Here is a 20844-nt window from a genome sequence, read left to right on the forward strand (position 1 = left end):
CTTCTAAAAAGATAAAGACACGCATTGAATCGACACTGAGTATATTTTATAGAAGGTAATTAACATGGCCGCCTCGGATGGCGCATCGTGTAAAACACGAACCCCGGTAGCGTTTAATAAGGCCGTATATTTAAAAGGGCTGTAAACTATCTAATGCGCCAATCGAGCCAGCGCCGGCTACAGGTGTTTTCATAAAGAAAAGACACCGCGACATAAGCAATTGCGTGATGGAAAAAAAATACAAAATTAATAATCTCCAAATAATCAACAGTCACGGAATCCCATACGCCCCTGAGACCCGGACCGGGTGCATCGCTGCAATTAGTTGCAGTCTTAATCGGGACACGTTCTATAAGAGAGTAAGTCCCGGGACACGTGCGCCAAAAAGTAACGAGTCAAACGTGGAATTGCAGTAGGAATTTATGAACTCATTCAAACTGGGAATTGGCTGGTTGTTGAACAAAAAAATTGAAAAAAAAAATGTCCCCTTGGTAACGGTCTGTGAAAATTTGTCAGGTAGAAAGGTATGTCAAAGCTAATTAGCTGACTGATAACGTTCACAGTGATAACGATAATCTTAAAAATTCCTATGACTTGTTAAAATATATTTTTCTGCTATTAACTCCCTATGCATTATAATGACATTTCTATATCCGGTTCCACGTAACTCCGTACTATTTTCATACCTATTTATTTTCATACCTAACATGTACTTTTTCTATGTCTATAGTGTCGTATATGCATTATTCTAATTACCGTGCAATGATAGTTTACATATGCGTATGATATGCATTGACTGTTATTGTCCTAATAGACGGTCTTGAATCCACTACCGGTTGCATGAAAGTGAAATGCATCTGTAAGCGGAAATTGTTCGTTTTTAAATTCGTTATCCGGTAGGCATTCGATGCATCGTACGAGGCTATCAGTTAAACGGCGTCTCGAGTTTTACCAGCATCAGCGCGTTACTTGGCTCGGAGACGTGGTGGATGCGAAGTGCCGGTGGGTGGGGAGGGGGGTCAGGGGCAGTTCTTGGAATTGGAAACGGGCAAGCTGGATTCTCAAGGAGGCGAAGTACCGTCGCGATGCTTTTAGAAAACGTACGTGTATATCTATCTATATATGTATATACATATGATGCACTTACGCACTTGTGCATTTATGCACTTACCCGTTAACCACCTATGTCTCTTGTCCCATTTTGAATTTACCGCCATTCCCAACAGACCAATCACCTTTCATAGATATTAATTTAAAGCCGAACTACTCGCTGTATTGTAAAAGTCCATTCGCCTCTTCACTCTATTAAATGCATCTGTCCTCTCTGTGCGTATGTGTACATTTCTAAGGATACGTGGGTGGATCGTAACGGTTTCGTATCGTGCAAACTGCTGGAATTTATCGGGAAATCAGATGTTCCTTTCACGTGGCAGATAGCCGAGCGTAGCTTTAGAGTCGCGATGTACATTGATAAGGGGAAGGAGATACGATTGCGTCCGATCGTAGAAATACGGGAATGGATTGCATAGGGCTTGCTCGATGGTGGGTAAAGGGTTGTGGCTATGTAGGATAGACGTAGGAATTCAAGGCTGGTGCACAATAGAGATAAAATTTGAAATTGACGCACGGTGCGAGTTGATCGTTGGGTTTTAAATTGACGACGGATAAAAGGAAGCCGTGACGTGTGAATAAAAAGAATAGTCGGAGCAAGCAATTTTTTGTAGCTAATGGGATTTTTTGAAATTTGAATTTTTTTTTAGTATACTTATTCTCTTTTTACAAATGATCGTTAAGGGTCGTTAATGCGCAGATGCGACGCTGTTAAAGCGTGCCGAGTGAGTTTGCTGTTTTCTTAGGTGAAAAATGGTATTTTTCAATAATCAATGATTCCGCATTGCGATCGTAAATTGTAGCCATTTCTTGTTTCCGTGGAATTTCAACGTGCATGAATATACTGTGGTACTTGTACATATGTCGAGGAGCTATGGCATAAATGCTATTTAATGTGGCTCGTAATTCATTTCTCGGCGAAGGTCGGAATACAAAGTTCCATTCTGAGTTTCTGTGTCGAACTTACAGCGCGTAGCCGCAAAACGTTTCTGTACGTAATAAATTTCGTGCTTTGCAATCTAGCGTGGAAGATGTAAATACGAGAATTGTCAGTATAAGGGGGAAAAAAATCAAGATAACGCATAAATCGCACGGAGATAGTTGAAGGACAAAATTTTTGCGAAAAACTTTCCGCGTCAATTTGAAATAAACGATATTAACGAGAAACACGAAAATTACGTGAATCGAGTATTCGAAAGTTAATTTTCATCAGATTTAATGACGCTGGCAAAATTTAATTGGTCGTTCTAACCAAGATTTTTTTTATTTTCTTCTTTCATTCTCTTGCTTCAAGTCCCTCTCTTTCTCTTTTCTTCATTTCTCTTTCGGCTCGCTCCAGAGCGCACGTACACTCGCTAATGATGCAATCGTCTCATCAGATATCCTGACTTGACTGGCCTTTCCTCTTCGCTCCTTATTCCTCGCTCCTTACACACCTGACCATTCGAGGAGTTACCTTGACGGACAAACGCGTGGGTTGCTAATATACAGGGTGTCCTTTAATTAATAGTTCGACCCTTCGAAAATATCACGGCACGTATTACTGTGATATAGAAATTTGTAATTTTATTAATTGAAAAAAAAAAACAATTTTCTGACAATACAATTAACACGTCACGAATAATAAATCGTGTATCGTTGCTCGTTGTTATTTTAATTGCACACCCGTTACGCGCTCCGTATCTCGACACCTGGCCGTAACATGTTCAGGATTCCTGGTAAAGATCTGCCAGATTCTCTTGGCAGCGTTAATGTATCACCCTGTAGCGTAGCAGCGGTGGATCGCGAGATTTCATTCATGGCCGAGTGCAGAAAGTGCAGAATGAACGTAAGAGCAAGAAGAAAACAAGCGTGGCAATAAGAATTGGCACGTGTTGGTCGATGCACTTAATGCATACGATGCAACCGATGCACCAGTGTCCGTATGCAATTTGAAAAAAAAATTACGTCAAACTTTATCATCCAACGTAAATTTTACGCTGGCCTACTAGCGAATTGGATCCTGCGTCCATTTTTTTTTTTTTCTTAATTGCACAAAAGTGCATCCTCCAAAATGCATTCTCGAATCACAGTACGCATAACGAACTGCACGGACGTGCCTCTCGACTCGCCGACAAAGTTACCGCAATAAACCAATAAAGAGGCCCATAAAATGTTCCCGAGCCGCTCCACGGGGCCCTACTGCACTTCCAGAGAGAGCGATGTCCGCGCGATGCATACAGATGCGCCTTGCACTTGTAAAACAATGAGCGACTGTCGCCGAGTTTCATATCAGAGTGCATCCCGTGCGGTTATGCAACACTGCATACAAACGCTAGCAAAAAATTTACAGATTCGTGTGAAAATTTAAAATATAATTTTTTACAAAAATTTCTATCTTTTTTTCGTACCCCTAATTTTGTATGCAACGTACGTGCTCGCATGCGTCCTCCATATAGCCAGGCGTTGCACGGGTGCATAAGGGAATGCAACTTCCTTGTAATGAGTGCAACGGGCAGTGGATGGGATCGTTTCGCGGCATAAATTCAAGACCTCGCCTCCGCTCGACGCGAATAAACGCCCGACTGATTTATCGCCAGGTGGATACGCAAGGAGCGTCACGTATAGATAAAAATTACCTAAAGGTGTCTACCCATGTGTGGAATTCATTTTATTTCCGCAGGGCAGTGCATAAATTTCAGTAAAAGGAATTGTCGTGGCAAATTTTTCGCATATATACATATATATACATATATATATGTATACATATTTTAATTAAATATTTTATCATAATTCCTCCCCTCGAACCCCCTCTTTCCCATTCCTCAAATTATTTTTTTATTTCAAGGTCAGCCCACAAGTGCATCGTAAAGATCAATTGTCTCGTTACCTCAAAGACCGTTTAATTTAATCCAAGTAGAAAAAAAAAACCTTACGCCATCTTGGTTATCCCGCTTGCTCGGGGAAGACCAGAGGAGGAGGCTGCGGATACTCTTCTCAGATCTAGATAGCTAAGAGTTATGGTACTTGCTATAGAAAAGCACCAATCATAGCCATAAGCACAATCGCCATTGCTTTGCTGTCCGAGAAATAATCTGTTGCAGTGTTTCTATGGGTACTCTATGGTACACCATCATTTTCTGACTCTCTTTATAAATCTTGTGTCTGTATCCTTCTCAATTCCATAGTGACTACCTTTACGCCTTTAAGGGTCTCTTGTCAGATAAATCGGTGGTGACGATAGTGGAGCAATATAATTCTCGGAAATTAAAAAGATCTTTAATTAATGACTGACTTGGTTAGAAAAATCCATTAGTTATCACTTTATCCATTACAGATTTACTGATAGCAGCTTTAAGTATACTATCTATAGGCTGACTATCCATTTTGTATATATGTATATTTATCGACACCCTGTATTGTGCTGGCAAGTAGAAGACGGTGAAATTTTTGTCGGTGAAAAAAAAGAAAATAATTCAATAATTTATTTAAATATAATGACGTTGAGAATTCGCAAAATTATTTTTTATCCCGTTTTGCTTTGGGACTCATGGTGGTCCCATACAGGCCGCGAACTCCTAGCCAATCAATTTCCATACATCGCTTTAATTTCCATAAACTGACCGTGGCCTCCAGGCTCGTCCACTGTGTGCGTGACGCGTTCGCGTTACCGATTCTCAAGAAGACATATATATATATATATATATATCCCTACCGACTTCCTGTACTCTCATGTGTGCATACGTGAAAGCTGAAATCTACCAAGGGATATAATGGTTCGATGCTCTTGTAACGCCGCCTGTCGATTTACGTACAGGGGCGTTTATGGGCCTTGGCCAATTTAGCCTTAATAAGGATCATATATATATATATATATATTTTTTTTTTTGATACAGTGTATTATATATACATATACATATACAACTAATAAGAGAATAAAAATGCATCCTGACTCCTTAAAACCAGTGAGTGATCTCTTATTAGTTTTACTTAAAAAATGTATCGATAACAATAAACAATTAATTATTATTATTTTTATCTCTATATTTCACCCTTAAAAATACATATTATCAATTCCAATATAAAAGTGCATCGACGAGCGGTTATTAGGAATAATTTACAAGCGCATCAAAAGCAATGCACTTTTGACGTGTCCTAACAGCTGCATAAGCCCGAGTGCAGCAGACGTGTCGTTCTCGTAAAGAAATGAAGAAGTTGCAACGACAATACGCAACAGCTAAAGTAACGGCATATCTTTGCGACGTGACTTTAGAAACAACACGGCAACGCTGACCTGGGTCAACCGTGTCTATATGTATATACATATATACAGAACCAGAAATAAAATCAATATCAACCATACGATCATTTTATTGATGTTGATTAACGTGTGTTTATCGTAACGTGCAAGAACATAACTTTTCAACTTTATGCATTGCTTTTCGATCTAGTTGTTGAAGTAACCTCGAAAAGTTTGTAGGACAAAAATATTTGTCAACTGGATGCAGTTGGCCTTCTGTCAACTGTACCTAATCTTATTACCGCACCGATAGGGAGAGTCCAGTTGGAGAACGTTTCGTCTGATTTACTGCAATGGAATATAATAATGCGACTGGTACGCCCACGTGGTCGATAGTTAATTTACAGGGTGGTAACGTACCGGCGTGTATATACCGGTGAAAATAATTCCACCCACGCTGCGTAATGCGAATCCGCCGTGCGACGAAGTATCGCTTATATACTTCGGTGTATCGAATGATTCCCTATGGGAGTTTATTTCTCTAGTTACAACTAGTTTGCGAGACTTTCATGGGATACGGTAGTTGGTATTTATAATGAAGGTAATATATATGTATATATCTCAGGATATGCATAAACGATTACAACGCTAACAGGTCCTCATTTATTATGGGGATGGTGCGTACCTTTGTAATCCGTTTTAATGGTTTATGGTGTTTTTGGCGTGGCTCTTGGTCAGGAGGTTGAGTTCGATTAGAAGGGATGATCGATGGAACTTTTAATTACTTTATGAGATCGTAAACGGATATTTAATAATCGTGACACGAAAATTTTATCTCGTAAATTATTTTTGTGGGTGCCCACTGGGGGTATGGTTTTCATTGTTTTTTATTGATTTTTGTATTTTGACTTGGCACGTGGCTTTTTTCTTTCTTGAATAGTAAGTGGTAAATCGTTTGATTAAGGAACAATTGGGAATCAATATTATCGGCCATCCGATTCCCTTCCGGCAGGTCCACCCCGTGTTGCCGAGCTGCAATGATTTACTTCGATCGATAATCTGATATGCAAATTATATTCGTACGGTAGAGATCAGTTACCTCTCTTGCAGCGGGACTTTAAGGGGCTTCCACAATGGAGGCTTGGACTCGTCATTTTTAATGATGGTTGATGCTGAGTTTTTTGTGATTTACTTTAATTATATGGGACACGTGGGAATGTGGTAAGTCGTGGTGAATTTTTGCCGATTTTTTAGATTCAGTGAGCGGATCTGTTTGTTCGTGTGGCGGTAGCTTTATGAAAATTATTTTTAAATCGATTGACACGCGGCGGGGTATCTGGCGCGTGGCTTTGTTGCTACCGATTTCTTGTGGGTGCACCATAAAGACTGCCGTACACCAAACCGGCTTACAATTCGGCCCGCAGAGGCGTAGCCCTCTTCGTACGCGAAGCGTAATCGCAGGAATGCCGATTTTAAAAGGATTCCTCATTAATCATATTCATTATTTCAGCCGTGGGAATGTTGATAAAACACACACTCGTTTATTACTCATGCATCTACGACGTGATACCGTTGTGGGTCATTTTTTTTGTTAATCTGCAATCGTGGATCTTTGACAGGATTTCTGTCAATGTGATTAGCTTATTGGATTACGTATGTATAGGCGCTATGAAACCTGGACGTATTTAAAAAGAATTTCGTAATCAAAGTTTGTAAAAAAAAAATTTTTCATTTCACGAAAAAGTACAGTTAAACCTAAAAATTATACCCACTTGTCAAAATTAGCATTTTATTTATTTTTTGCAATTTTTGTACGGGTCGGTTCGGCAGTACCGATTTCACTCCGATTTTGGTAAAACCGAAAAAATGCTATTGGTTTCCTCTGTGCTCAAGAATTCAGGGGTGCAGAAAAATAAGTGCAACGTCGTATCAGAAGCAAGCTTTGGTCATTTTTCGAACGGTACTAATGACGGGGCTGCTTGCTATTGGCCGATTGCCGATTTATTTCAGGTAAAGGACACACCCTTTGTAAAAGTGGGTATGAATTCTAGAAATTGGCAAGAAGCCGGCAGTGAATCATTATTTACTAAGAGTTTGACGATAGCGAAGTGCACCTCCGGGCTGGTTTAGCATTTTGAAAAATTTCATGTCACCGACTGTGTATACTTAGACTGTGTTAAATAGAAATATGTCGCTTACCCAGTACGATTCCGAGGTAAGTGATTTTGCTTAATAAAAAAAATTACGAGAATAATTTCTTTTCCTATAAATTTTATATCAATGCAAATTTTTTAATTTTTCTCTTTTTTTTAAGCTTCTCGCCCTTTTCGACAACGACGTTGGACCACCAAGTGTTGATCAAATGGAAAGTACTCTCGACTGTACAGATTTTGGATTTGAATTCGATACTCAAGATATAATAAACACGTATGCCTACGATTCACAAGTCCCTGTCAACTTGTCAACCGGTCAGACTCAAACAGCTGTAGCTGCAACTGTGTGCTGTATCAACAACAATCAACACAAGTTTTCATCAACACCGGCTGCACCGTCAATCTTAACATCGAATGTGTGCTTAGCATTAAAATCCAACTCAACTGTAACATCAACTTCAACAACCAGTTGCATCGATCAAGAACCAACTGCAGTTACTGTTGATACAACAACAACAACAACCTTTGCTGATTCAAACAACGCAAGGCTGACACACCAAACCGGTTTTGAATCTACAATTGGAGGTGTTGAAGAATTCAACGGTGGTGTACAATTGGAATTGAACAACTCTAATTACAAAACAATTGAAAACTTCGATCAACACTTCTGGGCTGTTTGTGCGAAACAAAAGTCAAGTGTGGACGATTTAAAAAAAAATTGCTCAGAGCAACCCACGCGTTATCGCGGGAGGTCCAGGAGGAAAAATAATAAAGAGTGCGTGTCTTTCGTGGGACGTGTGCCGGATGAACAGAGACATCTCCAAGGGCCCGATGTCTTTAATCCACCTTTATCTTACACCTGCCTCTTCTGCCCCAAGGGTTATTATAGTGCAAAATGCAGTTATCGCCATCAACTTCATCACGCTAGAAAATTACTTACGTGTCCATTGTGCAATTTCAAATCAAGAAGTCTTGACATTCTGTATAGGCACGCAAGATACTTTCATCATATACCGAAGTATTTGAAACAATTGATGGGGTACCGTTGGACCCACAAAGAATAATTGCAGAGACTGTATAATTTAAGATAGCGTTTACTGTATGTATATTTATTCCAGTTATTTATTAACGTGACTGACACCAAATTTTTTATCGAGCTTTAATATTCATTAATTATTATTGTAAATCGTATTTTGACTGTTCCACGGATATATGAGACTTTGTATACGAACAGTTTTTTTGTATGTAAATATATTTATTTTTTCATCGTAATTCCAAGTCACTTTTTTTACACGCACATCCTTTGACAATTTTTTTCACTTCCAGTTGCACGATTATTTTCGTTATCTTCGAGGCTTCGTAACTTTATGTCCAAACAGGGGAAATTCGTTTTAGTCCCAAAATAATTTTGAGCTGTCGTATTTGTCAGCCCGAGTCAAAGTCGAGTAAGACCCTTGTGAATCATTGATGAGTAATACGGAAGGGTGACTGTAAACAAACCTTTATTCACTACAGATAAAGTACAGTTAGAAATAACCTTTAGTAAAATTCTTTTTTTATTTCAGCCGTTTGTAACTATTAGAATCCAGTTTAACCCTCTTGTTGCGATTGGCGTAATATTTTAAGTTTTTAGTGTGCCTGCCTGGTTTTTCTACAGTTACGTTTCAACCGGCCTTTATATTTATGATCAAGTTACTGCTGCTCTGCTACTATGCCAAATTTGATATTCCTATGTTTAAGCATGGAAGAATAAGGGTGCGTCCACAATGAACACTTGTTTCTTGCAAGGCAGTAGCAATGAGCTTTCCCTAATGCACTGACTATCTTTAATCATGTTATATGCAATGGAAGTGTAAATGGGAATAAAAATACTTGAGAAATTTTATAAATATAAAACTCAATTCCTTAGATGAATATTAAGTACAGAAGGCTTATACAATAATATAAAAATAATTTAATGTTACACTAATATGAATTTTATGATTGAGGACAATCGAAATCTTACGATGGAATTTTAGATAAAAATTTTTAATAGCGAGTAGTGCATTTGGTTTTTCTCTTTCTACAGATTGTCTCGTGCTTACGTCTGTCGCTTCTAATTGCGAAAGCCTTGTTGCACTTTTTGCAATGTTGAGTGTAGCTCATGTGAAAAATCATATGTCGTCTATATGCCAACTTGTGAAACAGTAGCTTCGAGCATTTGTGACAAGCGAAGATTTTGGGCTTTGAAAATTCAAAATTCCTCGATTCCTCCGATTTTGGCTTTTTGATTAGCACCATTTTCTTTTTGTCAGCCGATACAGACAATTCTTTTAAGAAACGGAAAATATCAATATTCAGGACACTCTCTCCACCAGTTTCCAAAATTGTCTTATCTACGTTGTATTTTTTCGGATTCGTGCGATTTTTTCGACTTTCACGCTCCTTTATAAGGTCACGACCAAAATTATCGTAATGGAACTTTTTTGATCTTTTTAAAAAAAATCGCACTGACAGTCGATTTTCCAAATCGTCCAGCATAGCAGCGTCACCTATTATATTCGGCGTGATCAAGTTCGTAAACGGTATCTGTGAGAATAATAAAATTCAAAATATTAGTATTTTTGCTCAAAAATGATTAACCAGAGAAAATAAATTTTTATTACAATTATTTTTTCGTCCTCACCCTTGAAAGCGTTGAGGTGGTTTTCTTTGTACTTTTTTCAGTGAACATTTCGTGTTTTTGATGTTTCTAGGTAGTTATTTTGTTAACTTTTTTTGCAAATCACTTCTTCCTGTTAACTTGCTGATAACTTTCTTGTTTATGGAAACTTAATCGAGCTCCGATTTTTCAACCAACTTGTGAACGTCTTGTAGGTCTTTGGTGGATCACGCAAACTTGTCGAAATTTCGAAAAAATAAAATTCAACTGATACGTGCGAAGTGTATGATACGCTACTCGATTACCGAATGACTGATCTACCTGTCGATCGGCATTTTTATAAGGGTTGTTGCACCCGCTCAAAGTTCATTCAGCCAATTACCGATTCGGAACAAAATGTTCACTACCTGATTGGTAGATTCTTATAGGGTGCCTCGTTCTTGGCTCGAGTAATTACCAAATCTCTTAATTGACACTTTGCTGCATTCAACAAAAAAACATAGTTAAAAATCAAAAGTACTTGATAGGATAATTTGCCAAATTTAATTATTGACAAAATTTCGAATTTTTTTTTATATCGAATATCAAAAATGCATTTTCACGTATTAGAGTTTTCGACAAAAATCATATCTTCCACATCTTGGAAGTCACGTGCTACAATTATAAAGATTGTCAAATATTATTTTTTAAAAATTTCAACTTCTTTGTACAAACAAAAAAAGATCGATTCAAAATAACTGAGCATAGCGGAACAGATGTCACAACACGTCATACGAAGTACAAAGGGAATGAAACTCCCATTAATAAGCTCGTGCCGTATATCAATAAAAATAACCAACAAATAATATACCCAGTATGAATTAACCAAAATTCTAATTATCCCATGCAATAACGTCGTAAATGATAATAAAACTGACAAAACTCACTACGAGCAGTCATAATCCACGCGCTGTATTTAGTTACCGGTAATAAATCCTGCGTCATTGTTTGCAAATCCTACAGCTATACAACCAAACGGTACGCGTGGATTACAATGAGTAAGCGTAAACATTTAATTACATTCTATTACCATATTCCAAAAGCTACTCAATTCCCTATACACTTGTCCCAGAATATTTCCCAATAGGATAAATGTACCGTTTCTTGCCACTGTATGATTTTTGGCCAGACCTGTCAAAGCTTTTACTCATTTCCGATACTTTTAACCTGTTAAATTTTTTTTTATTAATTACACAAGTATTAGTCAAAGCATCCCTAAAGCAAATTTTAAACTCTAAACTTTCTCCTATTTATGGCTATTGATTTCATTTGCACGTAACGAGTAGGACCACAAATTTATCAGTTTTATGACCACATACCAAGGTAACCAAACAGAGGTTAGGATATTCTTTATCCTCTGGCACTTGGTTCTGTATGAGGGCATAAAGCCAAAAGGATCAAGAAAAAGAAGTACCCCTGTCTTACCTCAAAAATATATTGATTTTAATAATTCAATTAAAGTCATGTTACTACAATAAAAGTGCAATGTCAACGTTCGCAAAAACGATTATTTTTTCCTCTCGTCTGAGAGCAACTTCGAAAATGATTCTTCGAAGTAAAATGGCCGTCGACAAAAAATCATATACCGTTCAACATAAGAAAAGCAAAATGGCTACCAGAGTAGAATTCCGTTATGGATGGCTGCAATTAAAACGCACGTAAAGCCATACCTCCTCCCTGGCAAAGATATTAGAGTACAGTGCTCACACACGGAGCACAGTAATAACTAAATATAACAATAACACTCGAGAGCGGGGTCGGTTACTAATTTAATTTAACGTCATTAGCCTCATTCCTTAAACACAGCATCACTCACCGACGTATAATTAAACGCTTCATAATTAGTGCCAATTAATAAAACTGTCCCAAGAACCACGAAGCATATACACATACACGTGCATATACGAAAAAAAATGTTATTCGTGCAATGCTAATTACAAAAATAAACATTAAAAATCCCATTACCGTTATTTGCATATTAAGATCGACTAAAGAAAGTAAAATTAAATTTACCAAAATATATGATTCTCAAATTTGATTTCAAAAATTCACAACATATATATACACGCATAAACATTACAAAGTTACCTGTACAGTGTTTATCTGAAGAATTAAAAAAAAGTCATTATCCTTATCAGTGTGTTAATTGAAATTCATTGTCAAATTAAAATTGAATATACAAAAAAATAATTCTCAATTAGCTCAATCAAATTATCATTAGCTCGAGTCTCGCTTAATGAAGAGGTCGAATACGTATGAAAAATCCATACAAAGATGGTCGCCCGTACTAACGTCAGCCTCCCACAATTTCAACTGTTATCTCCTGTCAGTATATCCAATATGGCGATAGTGTACTGGGTACTAACGAGTCTCATCACCACGGTTGACTTCCTGATAAAAATGCAAAGTGATCCTATGGGAAAAATGAAACAGGATCATTACGGCTACCAATGGGCTGTACCAATTCACTCTGTGCTATCTATATCTGTACCTGCCTATCCACCTGGATAGCAAAGGACTGACTGCAAAATGAGTGTAAAAGCAAGGAGCAATGTCTTGAGCTGATACTCACTGCAGCAATCACCTCCTGGGTGGTCCGTAAAACGCCATGGGCCATGCACCGGCTTTCTACGTCCGTATTAAGTCATTTCAACCTGGATCAATGTACATTCTGAATTCCTTATATTACATTGATCTCTCGAGATGTTGATCATTGAATTTTTTTCTTTTCACGAATATTACATATACCTGTATATCTTATATATATTTCGTTTATCTGAGTATACGAGTGTAGGTATACATAGGAATTTCATATGGGATACAGACGGATGCTGTGAAATACGTTCCGGGATGCAAAAAGGGTAATACTGAAAATAAAACAAAATTCGTATTTCTTTGTTTTTTACCGGTTTGTAATCCGACGATAAAATTCGGGTATTTAGGGAAATGAGAGGCGATCGATATCCGATCAATAATTCCTTTAGGGTATATACGAAATGGTATAGGTAAAAAAAGCGTTCTGTATCAGATGCACTTTTGGATGGTATATTATCCTCCTTGAATATCTCTATTAGCATAAACTGCAAGTCGAGATGGAATTTTCATGAGGGGTGTTATAAATTTTGTAAAATAAGAAATTATAGTCGTTTATCTTCCAGTACGTATATATATACATATATATATATTTTTGCGTAGTTTATACGAGGATCTATTTGGTAGTATATTTATATAATAGATTATTAATAATTTTTTGAATTCTTGAATTAAAAATCATTTCTTGTCCTTATCAATTATTTGATTCGTCACACTCACCAGTCCTGTCAACCCACGCCTGATAGTATCATCCTACGATAAAATCTATATAGAAATTATAAAATCATCATTAACCGCAAGAGTCGCATTATTAATCGTTGATTCATGCTAATGCTGCCAATAGCATTTAGCTCGCGCTATAATTATCCGAGTTGTCCGCCGAGTACAGTGTGCACTGTGTATATAGAATAAACTGCATAATTGCATAGGTGAAAAGTGCATAGGAAAAGTGCAGTCGTTAAATTTTTTTTTTTTTTTTTTTTTATCATAAGATGAAAATTTTTTTAACGATATCGAAAATCAATTTTTATTGGAAAAATACGGGGGTGGGTAATTTAATGGCAATGAAAAATGGCCGTCACTGGAACTGCACTGGGTTCCGTTGAAGGGGGAACAACGTGCATTTGGTCTACCGATGCGTTTTTGCCGTCGGGCGATGCACGCGTGGGAGAATCGGCAAAACGTCAAACGACTGTCACGTCCCGACGAGAGACCACTTCAAATATTTGATCTTACGATCCTGGCCACTCTTCGTGTATTCACTAATTATCTGTGATCTTCCTTTTTACTTCTGCTATCCATTTCGGACCTTTAGACTTCATTCCCAAGTAGCGCTTCCTTGCCCGACTGCAACCTACCTGCTTAAGTGCATCTTGGCTGGTATAGGTTTTACACGGTGAATACAAAAATAAAATGCCTTGAAGACTCATTAAGAGATTCATTTGATTGGATACAGTGCTTGATCGAATCAGCTAATTACAGTGTAATTAGCCATTGCGTTTCAAATAAATGATATTTTCATGCGGTCATCGCCATTTTAAATGCACCTTATCACGTGATATTCGAATCAAAATACAAAAATTATTTGGTAATTTTTTTTTTCTCGTACAAAGTACTTTTCTACTTTTATGATTCTTGTTTTCGCGTGATTCTTGTACTGCACTATTTGTATCGTTGGTAATCCTGTCACAATATGCGATTACTATCTCGTGAACATTGTTGATCTGCTTGTCACTGAAGGAGCCCAGCGAGCTAAAGAACGAGATCACGAGAGACCAAGGAATAAGTAAGAGAGGAGAGTCGCTTAGGAGAGAGACTGGAGAATCCTTGATCGTATCTCTGACGGCGTTTCTGAGCCTGCGGGCCAGTTGGACCCGCGTTAGATCTGTCGACCCACGTTGACACTTTTTACATTATCATTTCTCTCCGTGACCGTGATGCATCGCGCAGCATCAGTATCGTAAGAGAAGATACAAAGAATAGTTATACTCAAGAGCACTTTCTCTTGAGTAATTTTTATGTAACAGTAAAAAAAAGTCATTATTTCCTTTAAAAAAAAAAAAAAAAAAAATTGCACAAAATTTCTGTCACCAAAATAATTTGGACAGCCAAGAAAACTGAAAATCACAATCAGTCGAATGATCACAAAAATTTCATCCAGATAATATTCATCTACCTGGAAAATATTGCACAAAATTTCTGTCACCAAAATAATCAAGAGCACTTTCTCTTGAGTAATTTTTATGTAACAGTAAAAAAAAGTCATTATTTCCTTTAAAAAAAAAAAAAAAAAAAATTGCACAAAATTTCTGTCACCAAAATAATTTGGACAGCCAAGAAAACTGAAAATCACAATCAGTCGAATGATCACAAAAATTTCATCCAGATAATATTCATCTACCTGGAAAATAAAAGTGATAAGAAAAAAACGGCAGGTAATTCAAAACAGTCCCGATTTTTGAGCCCGATCAATCACCCTCGATATAACGTCAACGGGTTATCATATAATAATTCCGATGACAATCGACCGATGAAGATCAAAGTGCATCTTCAACAGACGAGAGACATCTGAGAGAATAAAATATATCAAAGGACTCCCCTGAAACTGGGCCAGATGCGTACCTAACCTGATGATAACTTATAAATGGGCCTTATTATCAAGCCACATAATATATCCCATTATATCGCGATAACGATAAGGCCCATCCGTACAGATGGAAGCTACCAAGACTTCTACTCCCTCTTTCTCTTTCTCAGTCAACAATGAAGGTGCGCGATAACGCAAGGGGTGTACACATTAAAAGGAAGTGACGACATCAAGCGTGCCAACGTTATCAGTACAGATGATAATATCGTCTCAACACTGCACTACTTGTAAACACGTGTTACAGTGCTATCAACGAGACACGGGGACAGGATTAAACCTACCTTCTGAATAAACGTGGGTGGCTAAGTCCATTGTGTGGATAAAAGATACGGACCAACGAACCAAAGTGAAACAGGGCCTTATGCCCTTATACGATACTGACCCTAATTCCTTGCTTTGTGAATAAAATTCAAAATTTTTTTTCCCCCGACCTTCTCATCGAGTCTTAACCAAGCACTGTAGCAGTACTCTCTATATATACAAAGTTATATATACATATAGATTGGGCTAGACTTAAAGGGGGCCCGATCCAATTATTCCATAACAAAAGGGGGCCTTATGGAAACCCATCTTATTCTCTTTTCATAGAATACACCTGGCTCTGTGTTGGCTTTCACTTAGCGAGCAATTAACACAATGACTATAGTGTTACAAGCATGACCATCGGGATATCCTTACGTATATAGAAACACGTGGTACCAGCAATGCCCACTATTTTTATAATATAAATTAAAGATATCTGGGATTATTATACCCAGTGTCCCCTTAGTACAAACACGTAGGAGAAGTCAGCTGGAGCGTAATTACATTTCTAACGAAAGAAACACGAATCACACGTGTACCTCGAGTGACTAAGCTGTCTCTCTGGTGACGTAGCAAAATCAAAATGGAGGACTACTACCGGTGAGAACGAAGGACTACTTTTGTAATCAGGACCACCGAGAGATTGAATTATTAAGTAGATTATCATCTGTCTGTACTCCTGCTGATACACGGCGCATATATTATCAACACTTTTTCTTATATCGATCGATCGGACACCCTGTATATACCCGACTGATGTTTATTGGCAATGAAATTTTTATCAAGATAAATACACGCGCAGTAAATGACAGTCAGTGAAATTTATTTAGTTCCAATGACGCTCTAACGGAAATCTTCAACCTGACTCACGTTGTACCTGCGTACAGTACTTACACGTACCCGGTGTGAAAAAGATCATGAATCTCCGATCGGATTGGCTCATTATATTTAACGCGTGAGATTTATATTTATATCGGCCATATTTCCCGCGTGAGTAACACGTCAGGACCGTCCCGAAGCACCTGGTCAACTGTACGCCCACGTGGTAATGCGTATATACGTTTCTGAATTACGTACCTATGTGATGCCCACATACTCACGTATGAACGATTTATCGAAGGATTCATGATTTCTCGTTGTGTTATAGTCAGGTTGGTATAACTGCCTACGCCAGATAGTGGACGTGTATATTTACTACGTTTATGATACAGTATTTCAATGGGGGTCGATCAGGCGTGCCAAAGTAAAAAATTTTTATATATATATATATATGAGAAAATTGTATGAATTTATTATATGGAATTTTTGGTACGTTCACCTGCGCGTGTTCGGTAGTTTTTTTTTTTTTTTTTTTTTTTTTTTTTTTTTTTTTTTTTTTAGTAACGGGAATTTTTAATGCCGGTGTACCGGTCCTGGTCAATGAAGGAATCCGTCTTAAGTACGGTGGACAGTGAATAGATAATTTCGTTAATGACGAATTAAGTGACTAAGCAACGGCGTCGTGAACGTCTTACAAAAGTACGCGACAAAAGCCGTCCCAAAGTTGCTGGTGGTTGCTTATCGGCGTCGCGAGGAAACGGGGCCTGGTACCGCACCAGAGTAGTAACAGGGCCTGACCCATAAATGCCATTCAGACAGGGCCCAGCTACTCTGGCTTATCTCCCATAAAAATACCTTTCCCATAACATTGTACGTCACTCTAGGATCCACGTGTGCGACAGTTACGGAAACGAAGTGGTGTTAAGGCTGATTTTTAAAGATTCATGGCAGCAATGAATTTCCGAATAAAATTTTCGCTGCGATAGCAAGCAGACGTCTGCTGGAGAAAAACGGAGATCGTAATGTTATTATATCCGGTAAGATACCAGGGACTAGAAATACCTGTGCTTTTTTCTTGTCGGGACTATTAAAAGGACCCCTAAGGGGGACCCAAACAACAATACGTCGCTCTCGTGTGAATGCACCTGTCGTTCTCGTAGCGGCTGTACCCGTACTTTCCTCACTCGAAGCGACCTATCTGGCTTCGTTAATTGAATAGAGAAAACCCACGCCTGTGGGGGATCGGTGGGCGTCGTTTATTGTGAGTAAGACTTTATGAACTCATCACGGTGGTCCCGGTCGCTCGTTTGGCTTTAACTCGAACGAAGGCCGACGCGCAAGCGGCATTTAAGCTAAGACGATCCGATTAATTGAATCGTATCTCGCGTTTCGTACAGTGTAAATAGAAAATTTGCAAAAAATTTGCAAAAATTTCTAATTTTACTCACTTGAGCATTATTTATCTTTTTTTTTCTCTGTGCATTTGTAATCTCATTCAATCGGTGCACTGGCCCAATTTTCCATCTATCCTTCTGTGCTCTCGGGGATGAACGGGGCCCTCTTCCTGGACCAGTTTAATTTGATACGCCAACACGATCCTCATTATCAGCCTATGAGATCATAAATCGTGAATGGAGATATTAATTGAGAAAAATTTTTTTTTTTACACCAATATCTACTTACTTCAAAGGATACAGAAGGGAATATCGCATTTGATTTAAATTTACTTTTTTTTTTTTTTTATCAACAAATCTTTACATAACTCTTGTACCGTGTCACTGGGCGATATTGACATTGTGTAATAAACATTTCGCCGTTCGATTTTGCAATTATTGACTTTCCTCATTCTGAGCGTTAACTGTTGGTAAATATTTGAGAACTTAGTGAGATTTGCTTATAATTAACATTTACTCGATTAAAACAGGTGTTTATCCAATTTAATCTATACGTCATACACTAATGGGTTAATAGATGCAATTTGTAAAACAGTCGATAATTAGTCTAATAAAAAAGTACTTTCAGTACTCGAAGCTAGTATGTCTATATGGTACAGAGATTGATAAATAAATTGTAGTATATTTACGTTAAAAGATGTAGAAAAATTATACGAAAGAAAATTGAAGAAAAGGACGTGACACAAGGCCCAATACTGTAGTCGATTAAACAATTCTTCTTTGGGCCCAGTCCATTAATCACCTGTCGAATGATCCACACCGGAAACGTCACGTTAAGTCACGTTGCGTATAAACCTGGACCCTCTCGAAGAAGTCCCAATAATCATGAGTCTAATGGGCCCTAGTCAAGGATACCAGTCACGATTAGCATAGTCCCTCTGTTAGATCCACGCGACAACACTACAAACACAGATACAAAGTCAGTAAACAAAAATGAATCTGAGCTTGTCTCTACACAATTAAATTTTTATCAGTGGACGTACTCTTTTATTGATCGATCATATTATTTATCATGAGATAGATAAGGCATTGCACTCTATCATTCTACAATACCCGCAGGGTGCATCTACCAAATGAGTACGTATGCACTTTTCCAAAAACATCGGCCCAACCGTATATTTTCGATATATCCATTACTATTGTACTTACGTCCCACCTGCATTCGCTGAATGTGCATCAACGAGTACTGACTGACCGAGCAACGTGTTGCTGATCTCACGTGACTTGTACGGTTAGGCCAGTTGGTATGGGTACTTGCAGTGCTTATAGAGTCGGCGAACTGAAATAAGTCCCAGATATATCTCTCAGGCCCCGTCTGCACCCACGTGCAAGGCATAGTAAACACCGAGGAGTGACTGAGACAGATTCGGATTCGGTAAGATAGTGCGGATGGGGGAAAGAACCAGTAGGAGAGGAGAGACGATAGAGAGAGAGAGAGAGAGAGAGAGAGAGAGAGAGAGAGAGAGAGAGAGAGAGAGAGAGAGAGGCAGAGGAAGAAGAAGAAGAAGAAGAAGGAGGAGAGAGGCTACACAAGCTAATGGTAATGGTAGCACGCCAGTGTCTCCCGAGCCGCGGTCCAAGCCGGTACATCCGCGTCTTCTTCTTCGCGGTAACACGTGAACGAGATTAACCTCAATGAGAATATCCGATTAAATTAGATTCTATGGGATCGGTTAAAATTGATAAAGTTGAATAACAATAGCGAGAGAGAAATTTTTATTATATTCAATGTTTAAGATGACCCTCACGCAATTTTTTGGTTGATCTGGACCAGGGATGCTGCGGGTAATTTTTGTTTGGACAAGTTGATAAATTGTTTTTCATTATTATTGGCAATGATACTGGGCGGATTTATTGTTCTGGTGGTACGAGATTGTTGCTTTTATTCGAAGGTCCAGAGTAAAGGAGACTGTAAGAGGATCTAAATTAGGATCATGATTTTATAAAGTGTTCGACTGGTGCACCAAAAAGTGTTATGGATAAATGACTATGGGGTAGAAATGTACCCAGGAAGGTGGTTCTGGGCCCAGGGCTTCCTGGCCCTAGGTAGTTTCGCACTACTGGTATCCACGCATACAAAAGACAAAAATAATGTTAAAGGAGCCACTTCGAACGAAGTGCCACCCGTTCGGGACTATAGGGTGAAGTGGGAATTCGGTGATAGCGCGAGTGACTCGGTGATAAGGAACGGTGGGAAAATTCGTGCGGATAGAGATGATAAAAATCGTGAAGATTACGACTACCGGTGGCACTCGTGGAATCCGGAGGATTTCGCGTGGGAATCTGCAAAGTCGTACGATGCGAACGCGCCTTACAGTACCGCCAAACTGCATAGCTCTAAGACAGGCAAAATGGTCAAAAGTCAAAATACACTATCGGAACGTAAATCGATGAAAAAAGTGCGAAAACTAGTCAAGCGGAGAGCTAGAGAAGAATCATGGACATCAAGATTTCGAAAAAACAATTTTCAAAATGACAATCCGACATCGATCGGACACCAGTATCGTCGTGCTGAAACGAGCGATTTTTCAAAATCAAAAAACAAAAATTCTTCACGGACGAGAGCGTCGCGACGAACGGACGCTCCCCGACGCCTCGTATCTCCCTTATCTAAAGAGGACGCGATGGCCTTATCAAACTCTTCCGCGCAAACTGTAGCGACTGGCAATTATGACGAAGGTCGCATTTCCGACAAAGGTTGGGATAGCGAAAAAAATCGCAAACTTGGAAACCGACAGCGACAACGAAGATACACTTATTACACACGAGCTTCTAATCCAATGGCTTATGTTCATATCCAACCGTCATATCCACAACCAGCGACAAACAGTATGGAGAGAAAATGCAGGCGTTGTATGGTGTTCTAC

General features: G+C 38.5%; 1 protein-coding gene across 2 annotated transcripts in view; it reads left to right on the forward strand.

Moving 5' to 3' along the window:
* LOC107268494 (laminin subunit alpha-1) overlaps positions 1–20844 on the forward strand; it is a 72911-nt gene that overhangs the window by 39261 nt on the left and 12806 nt on the right. Inside the window, exon 14 of one of the 2 annotated variants that reach the window (XM_025085845.1) lies at positions 7644–7757. The exons of the other annotated variant lie outside the window; for it this stretch is intronic. Within the exon in view, the coding sequence (XP_024941613.1) occupies positions 7644–7687 (44 nt within the window). The 3' untranslated portion in view covers positions 7688–7757. Of the gene's footprint in view, positions 1–7643; positions 7758–20844 lie in introns of those variants that run through there. 2 annotated transcript variants of the gene reach the window in all.

Source organism: Cephus cinctus, unplaced genomic scaffold, assembly GCF_000341935.2.
Source record: "Cephus cinctus unplaced genomic scaffold, Ccin1 Ccin1_scaffold0051, whole genome shotgun sequence".
Classification (NCBI taxonomy): domain Eukaryota; kingdom Metazoa; phylum Arthropoda; class Insecta; order Hymenoptera; family Cephidae; genus Cephus; species Cephus cinctus.